At 47.7% G+C, this 21,359-nt stretch overlaps 6 protein-coding genes across 6 annotated transcripts; 3 read left to right on the plus strand and 3 right to left on the minus strand.

Moving 5' to 3' along the window:
- Window positions 1–176: 176 nt before the first annotated feature.
- On the plus strand, window positions 177–7,802 carry BHQ10_005316 (uncharacterized protein; the record flags this gene model as incomplete). Its single annotated transcript, XM_040877779.1, has 5 exons — window positions 177–4,815; window positions 4,862–6,485; window positions 6,707–7,068; window positions 7,127–7,350; window positions 7,428–7,802. 5 exons carry the CDS (start codon window positions 177–179, stop codon window positions 7,800–7,802), a joined length of 7,224 nt encoding a protein of 2,407 aa, XP_040733820.1.
- Window positions 7,803–9,600: 1,798 nt separating this feature from the next.
- Window positions 9,601–10,521, plus strand: BHQ10_005317 (uncharacterized protein; the record flags this gene model as incomplete). Its single annotated transcript, XM_040877780.1, has 1 exon — window positions 9,601–10,521. One exon carries the CDS (start codon window positions 9,601–9,603, stop codon window positions 10,519–10,521), a length of 921 nt encoding a protein of 306 aa, XP_040733821.1.
- A 917-nt stretch (window positions 10,522–11,438) lies between these two features.
- On the minus strand, window positions 11,439–14,759 carry BHQ10_005318 (uncharacterized protein; the record flags this gene model as incomplete). The annotated part of the gene is made up of 6 exons (XM_040877781.1): window positions 11,439–11,465; window positions 11,520–11,548; window positions 11,600–11,953; window positions 12,000–13,025; window positions 13,072–14,644; window positions 14,748–14,759. 6 exons carry the CDS (start codon window positions 14,757–14,759, stop codon window positions 11,439–11,441), a joined length of 3,021 nt encoding a protein of 1,006 aa, XP_040733822.1.
- Window positions 14,760–15,253: 494 nt separating this feature from the next.
- Window positions 15,254–17,026, minus strand: BHQ10_005319 (uncharacterized protein; the record flags this gene model as incomplete). The annotated part of the gene is made up of 2 exons (XM_040877782.1): window positions 15,254–16,474; window positions 16,532–17,026. The coding sequence occupies 2 exons, from the start codon at window positions 17,024–17,026 to the stop codon at window positions 15,254–15,256; spliced, it is 1,716 nt and encodes a 571-aa protein (XP_040733823.1).
- A 1,118-nt stretch (window positions 17,027–18,144) lies between these two features.
- Window positions 18,145–19,374, minus strand: BHQ10_005320 (uncharacterized protein; the record flags this gene model as incomplete). The annotated part of the gene is made up of 2 exons (XM_040877784.1): window positions 18,145–18,761; window positions 18,816–19,374. 2 exons carry the CDS (start codon window positions 19,372–19,374, stop codon window positions 18,145–18,147), a joined length of 1,176 nt encoding a protein of 391 aa, XP_040733824.1.
- Window positions 19,375–20,156: 782 nt separating this feature from the next.
- BHQ10_005321 (uncharacterized protein) lies at window positions 20,157–21,299 on the plus strand (the record flags this gene model as incomplete). The annotated part of the gene is made up of 1 exon (XM_040877785.1): window positions 20,157–21,299. One exon carries the CDS (start codon window positions 20,157–20,159, stop codon window positions 21,297–21,299), a length of 1,143 nt encoding a protein of 380 aa, XP_040733825.1.
- Window positions 21,300–21,359: the final 60 nt, after the last annotated feature.

Consider the following 21,359-nt stretch of genomic DNA (forward strand, 5'->3'; position numbering starts at 1 on the left):
CACCTTAGCTCCTTCCGGACCGCTGGGCTGGTTGGTTGTCCTGGTAACCGCCCGTTTTGGCAAGGTCAACTTTCTCGTGATCTTACACTCGATGAACCATGAACACCTTCAAACTCCACAATTCAACGCTGTCACCGAGGCGCTCTCGCGCAATACGTCCATCGCCAATCTGAAAGATGGCAACAACAGCAGATTTGGTAGAGTTGCGGTTAGCATCTATCAAAACTGCTGTCAAATCGACTTCGACCTGTACGACGTCAACATTGGCGTCTCTACAATCACTGCTACAACCTACGCCGCCAGCCGGTGAGAAGACAAAATCAGCAAAGAAAATTCAAGCGACTACTTCTACAAAGTCTGTTACGCGCACAAAATCGACCCGATTGCGCAATCCTCCAGCCACAGTCAAAGTAGACGTGTCGCAAGCTCTTCAAGATGAAGCGCTGTCTTCACAACAGAGACTTGTTTTGGCGACCGAAGTCTTCAACATAGCCTCCAAAGCACTATCCGATGCCTTACAAAGGAATTCAGGCCCAAAAACTCCTTTGCAACCGACTTCCCCTAATCAGATCGTGTCACCGGCAAAGAAATCCTCGAGCAAAACATCGAAACCAACGCCCACCGGGTACGGATCGCCCGAAAACGGTCTATTGGCGATTGCTGAGTGTGCTATACTTGCCCTCACGACCCTACGGAATCTAAAAGGCGGAAACTCTTCCAAGACCGATAGCGGGAATTTACAATTGGAACAAGGCGCATGTATTTTAGCAGGAAGGTTGATAGCGCTTGGGGTCAATGACCTTGCTTATAGGGAATTGAGAGGTCTGAAGAAACGGCTGCAAGAAATCATCATACTTCTATCGTCAAAAACTTTGAAGGAGCGTTCCACCCAAGATGTGAAAGCAGACTCCGCTAAAGAAACAACGGCAGAACTCCTGACATTTTCACACGTCGACTCTGCAGGCCCAGTACTAGCTTTACTATTTCCCTTCCAGTCGCATATATTGAAACTGATAGCCGCGGAGAGGAAGACTTCGGCGATCGAAAAGGCGTGCAAAGCTTTATCCACAACCAATCCAAGCAGCCCTGCAGGGGTTATTATGCGATGTCTCGAGGCTGGAAATCTCAACAAAGACAAGGCCGCATTACAGCTACTATCAACGTCCAATATTATCCTTTCTCTATCTTCTATGCTGCAGAAAGCAGCTGGATCAACGACCGATTCGACAACAACCCGCGGCACACGACATTTTTCTGCCCTTACTTTACAGCTCGTGTCAATGGAATACCGAATCATTTCATGGGAACTATCCGGACACACAGGCGACTCGAAACGTGAATTTCTTGACCCTCTATCACGGTTCCTTGATGCTTTTGCCAATTCCGACTCGATGGTCGACTCTTCGGGGTTCACAGCACTCGGCACAATTGTGCAACGATTGCAGTCTAAGATGGCAAAATGCGCCATGAAAGGAACTACAAATTCTTGGAGGATATCATACTGTCTTGGAAAGATAGCCCAAGAAGCTTCATGCTTCAAAGAATCCTTGAAACATTTTTCATCTGCGGCTGAAAGGATAACCGAGGATGATCCCATGGCTTTGAATCTGATTCAATGCAGAATCGCCATTATCTATTTGTATCTTTTCAAGAACAACAAAGTTTATCCATCGGTAGTCGAATCGCTTGCAACTGCAGCATTAGGATTGAAGTCCGCCAATAGAGGTAGCGCTAGCGACTTAGAAGCACTTCTCGTGGAATCGGCCAGGTTGAAGAAGATAGCCATGGCGAAGCTGGGCGAACTACTTTCTTCAGATAAAGACCTTCCTAAGGGGATGCTCATGTCTACGACGGACTTTCTTCATGCGTTCATCCGCTTTCTAAGACGATATATCAACCGCCAGCAACCCAATGCCGCAGAAGGCGAGACGGATGTACAGTTGCAGGCACTAAGTAATGCGAAAAACATTATCGTCGCTGCTGCCGAGTCTGCAATCGCGTTGGGCAAAATGTCACTTTTGAATCAGTTGCCACCGTGGGGGGATTTACAGCCGATTTTCACAGATTCTGCACGACTACTTAACAGCTTCGAACAACTTGATACAGATGATAGAGAAGAGGGACTTGACTGGCGAAGTACCCTTGTGAAATTATCCAACCTCTTTTGGTCTCGCTACCTCAAGAGAAAGGAATCAGGCGCAGGTTATGAAGAGCTAATCCCATTGTTGGATCAATCTATTAGTCTATTGCGAGATTGTCCCCTAATGTACAAAATCACTGGATTCACAACTTTGAAACTGGAAAGATTGGCTCATCTTTACCTGGATGCAAGGATGGGCGCCAAATCCATTGCCTGTTTCGAGAGGTCTATACAAGAGTATATCGACGCCGGGATACTTGAACAGCAAATAGCATATCTTTCAGGAAAGCCGCCTCATGTTTGTCTCCAAGATTCCAAGAGCCCAGGCTTTAACCTTACGCGTGCTCTATCTTCTTACCTCAAGATGCAACTTCGCAGACCGGCGAAAGATGAAATCGGCATTTTTGAAGGCAAGCATTTAGGTGTTATACCTCGAAGCTTCCTCCTGGAATGGCAGCTGAGTCTCTTGGCCAACTTCTCTAGTCACGATTTGGCCTGCGAAAAGTTCAAAGGCATGTTCCAGGGGCTGTTATCTGAAATCTTATCGACCTTCTCCAGTGAAGATTATGTTGCCCGCCGTCTTCGTGTTATACGGTTAGTGCTTCGCTTTGCACTCGACCAACCAGATCGACTTGAAACTTCGATCACCGAATCTTTGGCCCAAGATGCTCAACTACATCTATCAAACCTTTCACCTGAGGCACAACATGAACCATATGTACCATTTGTGACAAACTCCCTGAAGCTACTACTATTGCTCCGCGACGGTGAAATGAAAGAAGATGACTTCCAAGACATTATAGCTTTTTGGGCTTCGACATTACGGGATTGCAAAGATTGGAAATCTGTTCAGGCTGTCATCGATGATCATGAAATTCTGCTTGCTCAAACACAAGCAGCTTCGGACTTTCTTGAGGCGCGCGGATACTGGAAGTTACAGTTAGCAGCATCTGAGATCACTCTTCGTATCTACGAAGTACAAGAATCTCGAAATAACTCTTCCCTGATATTGGCTCTTTCAAGCTGTGCCTTGCAGTATTGCCGCCTCGGAGATCACAAAGCAGCTCTCGACCTTCTTGACCGTGCTAAACGACGCTTGCTTAGTGGAGATATATCATACTACGCACTCATCACTTACCATCTGGTTCTTGTGGAATACAACATGGAAGCCAACAACATCGATGGCGCAGAAATAGCACTTCGAGAAGCCCAGGAACTTTTTCGTAGCAAGGAAGCTTCGGAGGAAGTGCAGGGAAGTCGCGGCCAATCCAAAATGGCATGGGAGCGGTTGATTGCTGATGGAGCTCTGCTTTGCTCTCGCCTAGCCGACCAGAAAAAGTGCTTGAGTGAAGCATTGTATTATGGTAAATTGGCTGTTCGACTGAGTACGCGTTTATGGACAAAGCTAGAACGTTCAGCTGGTCGGAAGAAGGAGTTGGACAAGTCGGCAGATCGAATGTCAGATGTGGACTTTGTGATTGATGGCGTTGCAAATATTGACCTTTCTGGTGTCGTTACGCCAACGACGTGGACATATGCGCAAGGTGCGGTTTTCTGGAAGCACGTGGCCTCGCATAACGCTTGCTTTTTGAATCTCATGCGTCTTTCTGCCTATAATGGTCTGTTCCAGGACGCCATTTACTATGGTGAACAGGCACTCAAGGTGAACGAAACTCTTGGGATTTCGGTCCGTTTACTCACATGCCAAGCTGAACTTGGCCTTGAGTGGATCAGAGGTAATCATCTGAAGGATGCCAGGACTGTTCTCGAGGCTGCCACAAAACTATCAGAAGGCTTGATCAACAGCGTTGAAACGGTGAAGTTAAAAATAAGCCAAGCTGCCTTGAGTAGATATCAAGGAAACTACAAAGAGGTTTTACGTCTCTTGTATGAGGCTGAAGCTATGCTTGATCGAGCTTCCGACGTTCGACTCGATCCTTTAATCAATGTCAAATCATCTGTTGCTGCTCTTGAAGAGAAGATGTCTCTTTTGAAAATACCTCAAGCTAGCGTTCAGAAGGAGACGAAAAGATTGACCACCCGGACAACTCGGAGAACCAAAGGGACGCCAAAATCGACCGATATCGAGGAGACTACAGTCGCGCCAACAGTCAAAGTCCTACCTCGTTCTCATATTATATTGTGGAACGAAATAATCAGGCAGCAAATTCATGCCTTGTTAGCTGTTGAAGACCTCGATGGGGCCTCACGTTTACTTCAAATTGCTAGAGACACCTCTCCTATAGCCACGCAAATCTCGATACAAATCGAAGAGACGGAGCACTTACTTGCTGACGCCATGAAAAGCATTGCTGCGCATGCAGTATATTGTGTTCTGCCCGAGTCGACTCTGTCTATGCCTTCAATCGAAGCAATGATATCAGCCACAAAGGTGGCGGCAGCTAGAAGCAAGACGCCGGTTACAAGAAAGGGAAAATCTACAGCCAAGGAACCGGCACGTGCTACGATAGTTGCGAAGAAGGAGTCTAATGTTGCCGAAATCATGTCTCGAGCGAGAAGCGCAATTAGCGCCACTGTCAAAGAGGCTGTTTCTACAGGGTCGACAGTAGAAGGTCATATTGCTTCGAGTCTCATGGGTCGTGTCTCAATGCTTTCACATGCAACGACACCGGGACTTGTCGATGAAGATATATTGGCCCCAGTAAATGCGAATGGTAAGTCCAAATCGTGCGGTAAGATGAGCTTTGCTAATTGGAATAGAACTCGGCCGTATTACTGCCTTTGATCGTGAGCGTCTTGCAATTTCTATCGACAAGTGTCTTTCTGGTTATTCTGACCCGATGAGTTGGCCTGAGAATGTGCTACCTGAGACTAGGGAGAAGGCGGACATTATTGCCAACTTCACACAAGATTATGTGGACATTCTACCTAATGGCTGGAATGTCTTGTCCATCTCTTTGAATTCTGACCGCACCGAATTTATCATCTCTCGCATGTCTTGTGACGGCTCTCCATTCCTCCTCCGTCTGCCACTTAAACGAAGCGAGGAGGGAAATCAAGATGAAGACGATTTCACGTTCGACTGGGGAAAGCATGAAATGACGGAGATTATCAAACTTGCAAACGCCAGTGCTCATGATGCTAAAACTCGAATCGACAAAAACTCAAAGAAGGAATGGTGGGCTACGCGTGAGTCGCTTGATCGTCGACTCGAAACTCTTTTAGAGAATATAGAAAATATATGGCTAGGGGGGTTCCGTGGTATTTTTGACACGCTTCCTCGAGACTCGACGATTTTGGCGCAATTTGCGGGCTCGTTCGAAAAGGTGCTGAACAAGCATTTACCATCACGACAAAAGTCCAAAGACAGGAAAGAAAAGATCAAGATTCATGAAAACGTGCTTAGCCTTTTCATTGGTCTCCGCGATCTTGACAAACAAGAAAACCCGGAAGACTCGATTTTGGACTTGCTATACTTTGTTGTCGACATTCTTCAATTCCAAGGCGAGCGCAATGCGTATGACGAGATCGACTTTGATGCGATGGTCATTGACACGCTTGACATTTTGAACAGCTTACACTCTAATAGCGCGGGTCAGTGGGCGCGACCCAACCACACCATCCTGATATTGGACAAGTCTTTACATTCTTTTCCATGGGAGTCGTTGCCATGTCTGCATGGACTTCCTGTATCTCGCATGCCGTCTCTGGAGTGTTTGCGCGAGCGAATCGTCTCATTCCGGTCGTTGGAAGAATCGTCGGATGTAGCGTTCGAGGTTAACCGTCACAACGGCCACTTCATTTTAAATCCAAGCGGAGACTTGAAATCAACACAAAACACGTTTGAAGAGGGACTGTCACAGAGACAAGGCTGGTCGGCTGTCATTGGACGGACTCCTTCCGAAGAGGAGTTTAAGGCTGGCCTAGAGCAAAAGGATATTTTTCTTTATTTCGGTCACGGAAGCGGTGCGCAATACATTCGTGGACGCACGATCAAACGGTTGGACAGATGCGCAGTGGCCTTTCTCATGGGCTGTAGCAGCGGATGTCTGACGGAAGCCGGCGAATTGGAACCTTACGGGACACCAATGAACTATATGCAAGCTGGATCGCCTGCCTTGGTTGCTACGTTATGGGATGTGACGGACAAGGATATTGATAGATTTGCGACAAGCACGTTTCAGCAATGGGGCCTAATGCCTGGGGATGAGGATGGTAGTGGAAACGGGAGGGGCAAGAAGAAGTCCAAGGAGAAGGATACTGATACAGGTACTGAATCGTCTGCACTGGATGAAGCGGTCGCGCGATCTCGCAGCTCGTGTTTGTTGAAGTATTTGAACGGAGCGGCGCCTGTAATTTATGGTATTCCTGTATATCTTAGCAAGTGAGCTTAGCATTTGACGGAGTTGTTGGTCTGTATTCAGCATTGTTGGAGTTGTTTACTTTATAATAAGACGCATCATTCATGAAGCTATCTGATTCCCTCTAGACGAGCGATATTGTAGGGAGAAATTTACTCTTTTGGGGAAATCCGCGGTAACCCTCCACCCCCACCTGGAAGACAGGCTTTCCCCTCACGTCAAACATAACCCCATCATTACGCAGCGCTGCCCCTCACGAGCACCATCCCGATAAATTTTCTCCTTTCATTCTCATCCTCAACCACACCTCCATCTCAATTATCGACAAGATACTGACTAGTGAAAACAAAATGGCAGTAACAACAAAAGCAACCATAGCCTCCTTCGGCGGCAAACTGCTCAAACTAAGCCACAATGCTAAAACCACCAACTGCGAAATGAGCTTCAACCTCTMCCTMCCTCCTCAAGCCGCGAGCCAAAAGGTGCCACTATTGATATACTTGAGTGGACTGACATGCACGGCCGATAACTGCTCTGAAAAGGGCTTCTTTCAGCACGGCGCGAGTAAGAAGGGGATTGCCGTGTTGTATCCTGATACCAGTCCACGTCCGCCTCTCCCACCCTACAAACACGAAAACGGAAAGTATATACTGATTCCAGATAGGTGGTCTGAACATCCAAGGCGAAGACGATGCATACGACTTTGGTTCCGGCGCCGGCTTCTATGTCGACGCTACACTCCCGCCCTACAACAAAGGGTATAATATGTACAGCTACATAACCGAGGAATTGCCCGCGACAGTCTTTGAGGCGTTTAAGGATCAGATTGATTCTAGTAGAGTTAGTATTACGGGTCATAGTATGGGTGGCCATGGGGCCCTGACTCTCGTACGTCGCTTCCCTCTTTCCCCTATACATATATGTACATGTATATCCGACGGGGAGGTGCTGACAACAATGGAAAGTTCCTCCGCAACCCTGGCAAATACAAATCCGTCAGCGCATTTGCGCCCATCACCAACCCCATCAACTGCCCCTGGGGTCAAAAGGCGTTTACGGGCTACTTCGGCTCCGACGCCCAAGAAAAATGGAAACAGCACGATGCCACCGAACTCGTCAAGACCTGGAAAGGTCCTCTTAACGTTCTCATCGACGTCGGAACAGGCGACAATTTTTACAAACAGGGTCAATTACTGCCCGAAAACTTTGCAAAGGCCGCTGAAGAGGCAGGCGTAAAAGGGGTTGAGATTCGTTATCAGCCGGATTATGATCATAGTTATTATACTATGGCGACGTTTTCGGATGATCATGTTGAGCATGCTGCTAAGTATTTGTTTTAGTGCGTCCCTCCCCCTTCTTTTCTTGAGGTTGTTTTTTCAATTGGGCGGCATGTCGATGTCTGACCAGTGTAGCAGAAATTCTCTGGAAGGGAAGTTTAGAGATAAAGAGGCTAGGATATAATTCTTTGGTCAAATCGATTGTATGGTTTTGTTGCGACTACCTAGGTGTAAGATGTACGGAGGTAGGCTAGATACGGCCAATAAGGTGCGGTTATTTTCTTGAAAGCGTAGAATACCGCTAAAAGACTTATATAGAATACTATTCAAACGTATTTCACGGGCTGTAACATAGTCGCGTTTTTGCCTGGACGCCACCAAGCCGCAAGGTTGGTCCCATGGGACTTGCAGAGAGGTCTAATTCTATTTATTATCTTATATTTTAAAATAAAGATTATTGGTCTCTAGAAGTGGATCACTATCCAAACTATCAAATCACGAGTAGACTGTTTTAACTCTACCTTCAAAAGCGTCCTTGATGTAGGTCTCCAGAGAGGTAGACCGTATTTCTGGGTATAACTCCTCCACGTCGAGATACCCCAAATATCTCGCGTGATCGGGAGTGTTGTCTCCTCGAATCCCTAACAAATACTGATATTGCGCCATTCCAAATTTTAACATGGCACTCGTGGCCATCTCGGTCAAACTGTTCTTCGGCTGATTTTCGCTGATGATGGCAAGAAGTTCATCTTTGGAGACCTATAGAAGATCAGGGGTCAGCCGGTTACTGTACCGCGAGCTAGTGAGCGCAGCTGTCCATACAAACTCCTTGGGAACGGACTGTCCCGTAACGCTCTCGAGAATTCGACGAACATCATTGTGTATATCCGAAGACCATTTTGTTCAGAGTTCTTGGGTCAGTAATGACTTTTGCGACATATTTCGTGATATCGCGATTATCAGTAAGAGCCCATGGTGTGTTACCGTCGCCAATGATATGCGTTGTTGATAGTCCAGCTTTGGCACGGATTCTCCCAGAAGGCAACGACGGTAACGAGAGCTGGTACCACCAGCCAAAGTCAATGGCCGTGAATGGGAAGTAGAGAATCTTGATGTGATTTAGGATGTCTTCCTTCTGTAGATTCAAAATCATTATTAGCCAAAAGCCTCGACAAACGGCGCCCTCTCGGATAGAGAGGTATGTATATTTGACACGGAAGGTCACACCAATTCCCTACCCATCATTACCCCTTTCGGTGGACAGCACGGGCCAAAAAGGCTAGGCACATAGCGACCTAGGCCAGCCCTACTAGATGCCGAGATGAGAGCCAGCTCTTCCTGAAGCGGAAACACAGTCAAGCACGAGATTACAACGTTCACGCCCGTGAGTGTCTGTGCAATAGCATCCGAAGAATAATGTGACTTATACACAGCAGTTTTCTTCCATAATTTGCCGGATAGATGAATACCCGTCCGGATTACAAATAACGGACCAATTCTTCCGTGGTTGAGAGAAAAGTTTAACAAGATACGTATACACTCATGTAATTCCATATAGTGGCGTAATTCTGCTTAAGCTCTGACATAATGAAGCGCAAGGGGATCGACCGCCAACCTGTATAGTCCTTCTCGGCCTAGTAGAGCACCCGGAACCGAGATGTGCATATTTCGACTGACGCTTTTAGAACAAATAACTCAATTTTTTTTATTTTTTTTATTTTTTTTAATATAATTGGATTAGGATAAGAATATATAAAGTAGATCATTAAGAACATTAAATCTACAACTATTGATCTTGTATGCTCTTTTAATAGCTAAAATCTTGGTTCTGATATTCCCCAGTCTTATTTATTTCACCACCATGAAGCCTACTGTTCTCGTCACTGGAGCCACTGGCAAACAAGGATTCGCGACCGTTCGACATCTTCTAGCAGCGAGTGCCAAAGTTCACGCCGTTGTCCGCGATCGCTCTTCACCGGTCTCGTTAGAATTGGAGCGACTCGGGGCAAAGATTTGTCCTGGCACTTTCGATGATCTTGATTCCTTAAGGGCGGCAGCTGTTGGCACGACAGCTGTTTTCCTTAATGTATCGCCGACTATCAACGAGCCCGAATTAGAGCTGCGTCATGCAAAAAATATCATCCAAGCGGCCAAAGAAGCTGGGACAGTAGATTCTATTGTTTATTCAAGTGTGACAATGACCGGAAAACATGAGTCATTTCCTAACTGGGGTCCGGACTATCCTATGGGCTGGTACTGGACTTCTAAAGCCGAAATTGAGTCACACGTGCGGAGCGCAGGCTTCACACATTGGACCATCCTTCGGCCGGCATTCCTTATGTACAACTATGTCTCACCTGTCGCCGATTTCATGTTCCCCGAGCTGTCCACACGCCATACCTTCCTCACTGCCTACAATCCAGGCAATGCAATGACAGTGTTTGATCCTGACGATCTTGGAAAATTTGCTGCGGCAGCTTTCTTGGAACCCGAAACATACAACCACGAAGAAATCGACCTCGGTGTTGAGGCTCTGACACCGAAAGAGATTACTCAAAGTTTGACTAATGCCGCTGGTAAAGATATCAAGACAGAGTTCTATCCCGCCGAGGAGGCTGCTGCGCTTTCCAAGGTGAACCCGGTGATTCGTTCCCAATTATGGGCAAACGAAGTGGGTTACAAGGTGGACTTTGAAGCTCTGAAGAAGTACCCAATCAAACTCACCACATTCGATGAATATCTTCAACGAGAAAAGGGGCTTGTTCACAAAACATTTGATTAGAGGGGTTCTGGGGGCAATGGGCTCCAAGCAGTCAAGGAGGAGGCACGCAGATAGCATGTGTATTGCAGACTCGCATAAAATAATAAAATCAGCTTCACCCACAGGTAACAGGCATGGAGTAGGAACACCTACCGATCTCGGTTCAAGGTTAGCAATTGTTTGAGCGCTCACTGCATAGGTTGGGTTGATGGAAATTCTGAGAAGATTATTGGAAGTGTGCAGCTCAAATTCTGGCGAAGAGTCCGATATTATTGCTATCCCAAATGGTTTCGAGGAAACAAACGTAAAAAGAACCTTGCAAATCCGGACAAAACTAAGTGAGTAATAAGATGATGGTGGAAGTAAGCATTAGCCAGCACATGCATCACCTAGCTACCGTGGGGGGAGGAAAGAAAAAGCGAAAATATAATTGTTCACTCCATCTGGAATCGTTTAAATTTGCTCCATTTTCTATAGTTGTGTCGCAGAAGCCCTAGGTATGCGCTAGGTCCCGAGGTGATCCAGATGTTCAGAAGAAATATCTAGGTATATATGAAAGTTGAAGTATGCCTGATTCATCTCGGGCTTTATTATTCCTTGTCTTTCCAGATAGTCATGCATACCATAGCCATGGATTGAATTATGATGTGATCCATTTCGTTTTCTGATCTCCACGCGTTGCAGTTTAATCGAACCGACGATTCGCCGAGAGCATGCCATTATTTATATCATAGTAAAATAAAATCTTGTCTGCATGTGCTGGTGTGGTATGAAAAAGGGGGTTCGTGCCTGAGCGCATTGACTAGGCAATGTACTGACATGACGTAGATATGTACTCATGAATTCAATATCGAGAAAGACACAGGGGAATCTAGTTAACACAGAAATATTTTTTGGCTCGCATCACTGGACAAGGTATGAGTAAGATAGATTCATGCTTATGAACTTAAACGCTGGACGAAGGACTACTTTATGTCAGCGAGATTCTCAATCTTCAAGATCTAAAGGAAAAAACTTACTAAGAAGAAATTGCGGAATCCCTTGGTATCTAGTTGAGTCAAAGCATTCGTATACTCTCCCACTAGATCCGGTCCCATACCCATTCCAGGAAGTTCCTGACCGCGAAGATAATCAACATACTCGGTACCAGCCTTGGAATATATCGATTGCTGTAGTCCTCCCGCTTCTTGCAGCACTTGTCTCGTTTGGCCGTCTTTCGAATTGAATCCTACAGATCTAGGCAGAGCCCAGGACAAAGGCGAGAATCGTGTAAACATGAATTGATTGAATCCAGGTATAGCGGTTTGCGATGCATTGGCCGTATCAGCGCCGCCCCAGGCGTTGGCCATGCTGTTCAGAACTGAGAAGGCCATTTTTGCCGTCGTTGGGTCATCGATGTCTTTGATGAAATGCTCAATAGTGGATATGACCGTTTCAAAGATCGGTTGATTGGCTATCGATGTTAGTACATTCGCTACCACTAATTGGGGGAGACATACCCTGGCTAACAAGAACAGATCCGAGATCGTTGTTCAACAATGCTGCCAAAAAGCTCAGATATTCTCGCTTCAATTCCGCCATCTGAATCTCATCGTCCGTTCCTGCAGTAGTCTCTGAAATACCAGCAAAAACGCGCTGCAGAAACGGAGTGAGTAGTGTATCAAGAATTCCGAAAATCTCAGACTTGAAACCATAGACTATCTGGTCTAATAGTCGTAAAAAGAGCGCCATTTCATCCTTGGAAGATGTCTCGGTCAAGAGTCCATCGATCCACCTAGGTAGTTGTGGGAGTAGTCTCAATCCGACGATTCCAATCACACGCGAAAACGTGAATCGCGCTGCAGTCCTGACATTAAAAGATCCTTTCAAAGATTCAAGAGCGATCAAGGTGGCTTCGGCCACCTGGCCGAACGCATCAGAAATCTCAGGGGAGAATTTAGAAGCAGGATTGGTCATTTGTGAGCCTGGTGTCCAGTCTGAGAACCCTCGTGCAAGTGTACCTAGAGCCATAATATCATGGTGTATTTGTAATTGTGCGCGCTCGTCGTTAGACTTGGCCAGAGCCAAATTGTTCTCCATGTCAATGAAAACAGGATTCATCACTGACTGTGCGTAGACAACTTGTTTATCGACCGGAACTATCGGTATGGAGCAAAGAATTCCGACAGCTTCAAAAAGGTAAAGCTGACTGTTGAAAATGGCATCCGCAGAACTATCATCTGACGACATGTCATCATTGTCGTCGGCTTCAGATGGTAGTTCGGCTCGAATAACAAGCAAGTCGGCCACAGCTTCGATGACTGTTTGTGCCACATTGCCGATATGTATTTTCAGAGCCTTGACCAGGCGGTAGAACAAATACCAGGAGCGTGTTCTCACCCTCTCCATGGGATGGTGCGCGAATTGCAGAAAGGTTTCCAGCACGCCCGGAATAACGTGAGCGTGGTGCTCGAAGAAGCTGCTGTACCGAACACAAATCTCCATGAATTGCAGCTGGATCGCGGGATGAGTCAATGACCTGATGTCTAGACGAGATTAGCATATAAATAACATCCGTATAAGGACACTTACCAGACTCCACCATCCTGTTCATCATTTCGACCAGTCTTTCAGCAGCAACATTGTTGGCTTTATTCTTGGTGTATAGGCCACCGGTCTTGACCGCAAGTTCACCAAACAAAAACATCTCATGGAGAGCAAGGTCTAGATCGCGCCAATCCATTTGACCGCCCGATTGGCGCAGATTTTGGAAAGTTGTGCCAACAACCTCTGACAAAGCATTAATGTAGAGACCTTCATTGGCTGCGGCGATGATTTGTTGTAGATTGTTCAGACGCTTGCGAAGTTCCTGAAACTCGGCTTCTTCGGTCAGATCGTCTTCGTCGCCCCATGATGACGTTTCGTCGTATCGCATTTTTGCAACAATCGCTTTTAGAATAGGCAATAACATGGGGGCGTGTTGGTTCTGAATGTCGGGGTTCGACTTGGACACTTTTCGAGAGTAGGACAACAACTCTGTGACGCAAGGAATGATTGTAGAACAGATCTCGTCGTAGTCGTCAGAGAAAAACCTGAGAACGTGTGTCAAGAATGACTGGAGTAAGTTGTTTGCTTTTTCTTTGGTTGTGACAACAACAGCATCATTGTCCAATGCTCGGACAATATCAATGACGGTGATGTTGACAAGCTTCGCAACTGTTTCGGCGAGATCTGTATCGTACTTGGAGGTGAAGCGATTCTCGTTCAACGGGGGGCTGTTCGAAAGCTGCGTCACGATGCTGTCGAGATTTAAAAACACAATCATGTCGATTTTGTCGTCCGGTTTCATTTTCTTGCCCACAATCTCGGTAAACACATCAATGGCTGCATCGCGCACCTTTTCTTCCCCATCGCGAAGCTCGGTAATTTGTGCACGAGAAAGTTGTCGAAACAGGAGATCAAGCATTGTTTGGTTGACTACTAGTCCGATATCGATCCAGCTGACCCAGGTGCCGATGGCCCTAAGCGACATTTCCACAATCTGATCATTGCCCTCCTGCCACTGGGAAAGAATCTCTTGCCATGAGCTAGCAATTTTCTGAATATCCCTCTGGCGAATGAGATCTTTCAGTGTGTTTGCCTTTTCTTGTTCTCCACGCGACCGGGGAACCAGGACATCACCAATTTCGTCGTGCACCGAATAAACGACACGAAGGTAAAAAACCACACCGAGGGGGTTGTTACGCAGATTCGTCGACGGATCGGTTGTCGTCAAGCTCAGCAAATCGTCAAAAAACGTCTCCCATCCAGCACCATATAACGCCGAGAAGAGATACGTCACAGTCTGAGCAATCTTGTTCTGAATCGCAGGACCGTCCGGGTTCGCTCCTTCACCTCCATAAACCTGCCGCAAATACCCCATCAACCCATCTTTGATATATTGCAAGCCCTGAAGATCAATCAAGCCGGCCTGGGCAGCGCTATTGACCACCTCGAGCGCAACATGGCGAGTCACCTCGGTATGGCGTGGCGTGCGAGTGAAAATGGCGAGACAGACCTGCCATCCTGACGGATCGGCACGAAGCTGGTTCAAGTATTCAAAAGCTTGTTTTTTGAGGGTCTGGTCTGACGATGGATTCGAAGCGATCTCGATAGCGCTCACTACCTATACGCATGAGTAATAGCGGTTAGTATATAAGCTGTTTTGAAAGCTCAGCATCTATGCACGGAGGGGGCGGGGCAGATGCGTCACTAGATGGACGACCTACCTGATCTTCCATTATGAGCAGCCAGGCTGCCTCGGCGAGTCGAAAGGACTCCGAGGACTGATTTAAGAAGGGTATCGATTAGAGCAGATAGAAAGGGGAGCGATCACGACGGAAGGGAGTCATGTCAGTTGGCGGAGGTGAATTTTACACGGCCATTTTTAGGCGGTACCGGACGACAAAAGGCGGGGATAGTAGACGGAGATGCGATTGATGCAGCTAAGGCCTGGACTGGTTTTCAAGTACGGGGAAAGATGATGTGATTGACTGACGAATGACACTAAAAGAATACTGCTCTCAGTCCAACGTGTGTATGACTCTGCTCAGGTTGTTGTCTTGTCGGTTGTTTTTGTGGAAAAAAAGAGTGGAACAGCCGCCTAACTTCTCAGGCAGGCACGTCCCCCGTTGCCCGATCAGGTTAGTCAAGTACCAAATCGCAACGTCATTGTGCCTCTATTTCTTCTAATCTCTAAATATCTTCATCAACAGCATTTATTTATTCGCTATTATCATTTACGACCCTCCTGCTGCAAAACCTGCTGCTCCATCCGATCAAAGCCCTCAACCGCATCACCATACTTCTTAAACACCTCCGGCCGATACCCATCCGCAATCTTCTCAACGAACTCTTCCTCCCGCCACCGTTTACCAATCAGGTCCTCAAACGTCTGTCCCGGCTTTCGCTCAATACCCCAGACGGCTTTGTAAGCTGCACCAAGAGCGCAAGCATTCTCGCCGACATCGAGCTTGTACACACCGTCGTGGCCACCCAGGATCTCGCCCGCGATTTTGGCGATGGCTTTGTTTCGCGATCCGCCGCCGACAAGGTAGACACGTTTGGGCTGGGGTGGGAGACCCTCGGCGGGCGCAGTGGTGAGGCCCCGTGAGCGAAGCCGCAGAGATAGGAACTGGCTTTCTACGATAGCGCGGGCCTCGTCGAGAGGCACATCCCAGCCAGATGTTGTTTCTTCGAGGCTCTGGTCTCGTGGGTTGTAGTTGAACCTCCATTGCCCAGATCGCAAATTGGGTACAATCTCTGGTCGGGGGAAGAAGAGGCCCATCTTCATGGGGTCAGAGTCGGCCTTTTGACCCATGGCAGGGGCTTCCAACAAAGCCTTGTCGAAGTTTGCCCATGGATTGTTGTCTGCAGCTCCGCCGACTTGTTTGTCGATTGCGTCGCGGACATGTTCTCGCGCCAGACCGCCATTTTTATAGCACAACATAAACATGTATAATCCCGATGTTGTAGGGTGATTGAAGAAATGAGTGGCAGGATCGGGKTTGTACATGGGCGTAGACATCAAGAACGTAGTCGATGTTCCTAATGAGACCATCGCATCGGACGGCTTCAACGGTAGTGCCAGGATGGTCGAAGGGTTATCGCCCGTTGACGGTATTATCGTGCAGTCTGGGTTGAACGAGTAACGCTCGACAAAGTACTTGTTTATTTTGCCTAGATGAAGACCGCCATCTTCAGGCACGTCTCCGAGTTTTTGCTTCAAATCGTCGACCCCGAATTCGCCTGCACATAATTTGAGGAGACGGTTATCCCATGACCCGGCTTTAATGTTCCATAGGTTCATTCCGCAGACGTCTGAAATATCGAAAGGGGCGATGCTGCCCAAGAATAGTGAAGCTATGAATGAGGATACCAGTGAGATCCTGGACGTTTTCTTATACTGCTCCGGGTATTTGCGGTGGAAGCGCAAGATTTGAGGGCCTGTGAATCGCTAAAATGCCAATTAGTTCCCAGTCGTTTCAGCTGAACGATTCGAATGTAGACTTACATGATGTGCCTTACTCCCCGTAACCTCCGCTAACTCCTGCGGCCCACCTAAATACTTATCAAACTCATCGCACTCTCTCTGCGTACTCGCATCCTGCCAATTCGGGCTGTACGGATGCGAGAAAGCCTTTTCCAATTGCTGCTCCAAGCTCTTATTTTCATCCAACGTCTGCAACAATCTCTCCGCATCAGCACTCCAATAAACACTCCCATGCTGCTGACCCGCAGCACTGATCCCCTTTACCCGACTAAAGTCCAGTCCTTGTTGCTTGAGTGTATTCAGCACCCAATCTAGAGCTTGCAACCACAGGGCCACCGGCGCGAAGACTTCATGTTCGGCTTCGTTGGTCAAGACGCCCTTTTTGATGCCGAAGCCGTGCGAGTGGGCGTCAAAGTCGAATTTGGCTTCGTATTCGACTTTGAGTTCCGAGGAGACGACGAGGCCTTTGAGTTGTTGGGTGGAGAGGTCGAAGCCGATGTATAATGGGCTGGCCATTTTGACTGTGATGATGGAAGGAAGTTGATGTCGCAGAGGATCAGTGAGGAATGGGTTCAAATATATTCAGCCAGTACGTCAAGAACGGCAACTATGCCGAATTTCAAGGTTCGACGTGGGTATGCTCAGGTCAAAAGCAAATGGACTCGGGATATAAGGCTAAATTCTAGCGCAACAACCGTGTGATTTAATAGAAGGTAAATCTAAAGATGTAGTTTATGGGTCGCTGGATAAAATAAACATTTATAGCGTCAAGATATTTCTGCAGATTATTCCATTGGGATGATGCAAACAGCTAGAAGAGAAAGTGATGTCAATACCCCACACTCCCTAGTAACATCGATTTGTTAGGCACAGATCAACAAAGTACGAATGCAAATACAGGTTGAATATCCTCGGGAGCTTCAAGTTGATAAAATTATAATTGATTCGATCTCAATTGAAAATATTTCAGGCCATGTGATGTACAACTCTAGACTCGTACGCCTGGCAGCCCCTCTACTCGGATAAATCCCCAATTTAACCGGCCGGCGGGCTCTCGGCCACTCTCCGTATTCAACAATCCACTCAGTCTGTCACAGTATATCAATTGAACAAAGATTTGATTGATAGCCTCTCATCACTACCTCGACAACAAATGCAAAACCCGTAGCATTGTATAGAACAGTAAGCAATCAATGACCATACGGAATTACCTCCACCACACACATACGATACTCTCTTCATTTCTGAGGATAGTAAGTATCAGGTCTTACTTCTGGGATCTTTTCGACCCTCTTCGATGAATACAGCACCCGCAGAATTTGGCAGAACAGTGAGTGAGCAAGATGGTACCTAGGCAACGGTAGCAGCTCGCCGTGAGGGCCCGCATGATAACCCTACTCGGCAAATTGTGGCAATATGTGCGATTGGCAATAGGGAGGAGCCGGAAAGTGACGAACGGGTTGGTTGACAATGAAATTGTATCTTGAACGAGATTGTGTATTACCTAGGTATCCTCTATATACATGCCTTGATGCTCAATTCAACATGAGGTTATACCGCTGTCAATGATAGTCTAGACGTAGCTCGACCTGCGAGCGTCATCTCGTAACCTTTCTTAAACGAAATTGAAGAGATCAACGCCTTTTATGCACCTCCCCATTGTGTTGATGCTCATGCTCATGCCCATTTTCTTCAGGCTCAGGACTAGCCCTCGGACTAACATCACCAGGAATAAACTCCTCAGCAAAGTCGACACCCTCCACCTCACTAGGCACGAATCGCACTTTGACGCGACGCACACCGCGCACCTTGGCGCCAACGCCCGTTCGTAGAATCGCCTCAATCTCGCGAGATTGCTGTACAGTCATGGATCCCGTGACTCCAACTTCAATGTCTACCAGATAATTCTGTCCCGACTTTAGGCCTTGAATATCTCGAATCTGAATATCCTGGTTTGTGCTCGACTTGGCGAGTGTTTTTGTAGCTGCCTTTCGGACAGAGTCTTTTATTTCTTCGTCAATGGTAGTGTCCGCAAGCTCCAACAGAGCTGTTTTCGTATTTGTCCATCCTGCATTAATCACCATTAAGGAAATGATCAATCCCCCGACGGGGTCGAGCCATGCTGCATTGGTGAAAATGTGTGCGCCTCCGATTGTGGCCAATGCGACGAGACTCGTCAACGAGTCGATGCGGTGGTGGACTGCATTTGAGGCGAGGACGGACGATTTTCGTTCTTGTGCGATTTTCATTGCTACGTTTGTTAGACGACATTCCACAAAAACTTTAGAGAGAGAGAGAGGCTTACTAGCCCGATATAGCCATTCTTTGGCTACAATTGAACCCGCCGCCAACCAAATAGCATTGATGTTGGGCCCCAGCACTTCAGCACCATGATCATGGCTATGGGAATGGCCATGAAACAATAGCCCAGCATGCTCCAAAGCCTCAAACGCTTGCGGCGCAAATTGAGAGAGCAGAGCTTGTGTAGCATCCAATCCCATAAACACGCCTCCACAAAGCAACAACGAACTCACCCCTAGCGCCCCCAAACTCTCTACTTTGCCATATCCGTTGGGGAATCGCTCGCTGGGTGGTTTGAGCGACCAGGAGACAGTGCCCAGGGTCATGAAATCGGACACCAAATCCGTCAATGCATGATAGGCATCTGCAATTAGTGCCTGAGAATGGAAGATGTAGCCGCCGACGAATTTGCCAATTGCCATTGCCAGATTGACGAATAACCCGATTCGAGTGATTCGCACGCCGGCATCCTTTTTGTTTGAGGAGGTTAGGTACACGTTGTCGTGATGGTGGTGATGGTGGCCGTGGCCGTGGCCGGCGTGGCCTCTGGTTTGGACTGCCATAGGGGGTCTGAAAGTCAATGCCGCCCGGACGGCAGCAGGGGACCAAACAAGTGACGACGATGGAGAAGGATGCTGTACGAAAGAAAACCTTTGTTGGTGAAGCCGGGGATTATAAGTAGAGAATGTCGCGTGTCGTCGGAGTGTCACTCTCGTGAGTACGTGGCATTGGTGCAGCTGGCCGCCGCGTCCCAGCGGCGGCAGGAGACTCATCAAGGGCCGCCAAGGTCTAGAATACGTAAGCCCCGGTGCTCATGGGCATGCTCTAAGCCTTTAGGGAAGGGAGCTGACGAGGCCGGTCAGGGGTTGAAACGTGAAACTCTCTGCTGAAGGAATATCCTCAATTGATTTAAAGGTTGAGTCGAAATGTATGTTAGTTGGGGGGCGGTGTTTGTGTGATGTTTATCAACGTTCGAGAATCGCAACATGCGAGCGCCGGCCGAGTTCGGCTGCGAACCGGGGAGTTTTGCCGTACCTAAACTGCTTGGCTATCGTCAGATCCGCTAGACAGACTGGCTGCCTGGAGTGGAAGCAGTTGGCGATGATCACGTTGCAGTCATTGTTATAAAAATAAGAGAAGGAATAAGCCTAGAATGGTCACAGGCAAAATAAGAGTAGAACGCTATAGTGGATGGTGCAGAGGAAGAGTCTAAGAGAGTGACATCACATCGGACACGCCAAGTTCCGCCGGCTTTGGTTAGTCTCACTGCTCTCTTACGGACAGCTTACCATTCGTTTCTACTCTACATCGTAGTAGTACTTTACTGCCTAAGCACCATGCATCGATGTCTCCGCTGAGAATCCCCTACACAAAACCTTTCCCGCCTGCCATCATCTTCCCCAAGACCGCCCACAGCGTCGCCGGCGCAATCGACGCCATCGTCGACTTCTTCACGGCCCCTCCCTCGCCCTTTCTGCAGGGTATCGACGTCGGCAAAAATGCGCAGACAGTGATTCTGACGGGAGCCGGTATCTCAGTCGCGTCGGGACTGTCGGATTATCGTGGCGAGAATGGGACGTATGTACGAAATAAGTCGTACCGCCCGACTTATTACCACGAATTTATCMCCCGCCATGAAGCGAGGAAACGGTACTGGGCGCGGAGCTACGTCGGATGGCCTGGATTGCAAAAGGCGAAGCCGAATTCAACGCACAAGGCGGTTGCAGATTTAGGAAAGAAGGGCTACGTGAGCAATGTGATTACGCAAAACGTGGATTCTTTTCATCTTGTTGCCCATCCAGATCTGTCTACGATTGAGCTGCATGGTTTCTTACGAGGGGTCGTTTGTGTCAATTGTCATAATTTGGTTCCTCGAGACGACTTTCAGCAGTCACTGACGCGGTTGAACCCGGCCTGGGCGGATTTTCTTGGTGAAATGTTGAAGTCGGGAGCGTTGGATACTAATAATCCAGAAGAGCAGCGAAAACGGGGGCTCAAGATCAATCCTGATGGTGACGTCGATCTTCCCCATGCGCCGTATTCCAACTTTCGCTACCCGGCATGTCCGCACTGTTTAGAGAAGCCACCTTCATTGCCAGACAATCAGAAGGCGGTCGTTGAGATAGAGTCTGACGGCGCATGGTCGCCGTCGTCTACGGCTGGGATATTGAAGCCGGCAGTCATTATGTTTGGCGAATCCACGAGTCCCGCTGTTCGCAGTGCGGCGGAAGAAGCTATCGACGATGCTGGAAGACTGCTGATCATGGGCAGCAGTCTGGCGACTTATTCAGCGTATCGATTGGTAGAGCGCGCGCACAAAAGAGGCATGGCGATTGGCATCATCAACGTGGGTGGTGTCCGCAATGAGTCGCAGATCTTCGGCAATCTTCTCAACGAGCGATATCTCCATAACCATGTACGATGTGACCATAAAAGCGAGTCGGTGCTGCCTGAAGTGGTGTCACGGCTGCCTGTACTTAGTACTTAAGAGAATTAGAACATAAAATAATGCAATAGATATATTAAACAAAAACCCTTGCTTGTGTCG

This window comes from Talaromyces amestolkiae, assembly GCF_001896365.1.
Source record: "Talaromyces amestolkiae strain CIB chromosome Unknown scaffold9.1, whole genome shotgun sequence".
In the NCBI taxonomy this organism is placed as follows: domain Eukaryota; kingdom Fungi; phylum Ascomycota; class Eurotiomycetes; order Eurotiales; family Trichocomaceae; genus Talaromyces; species Talaromyces amestolkiae.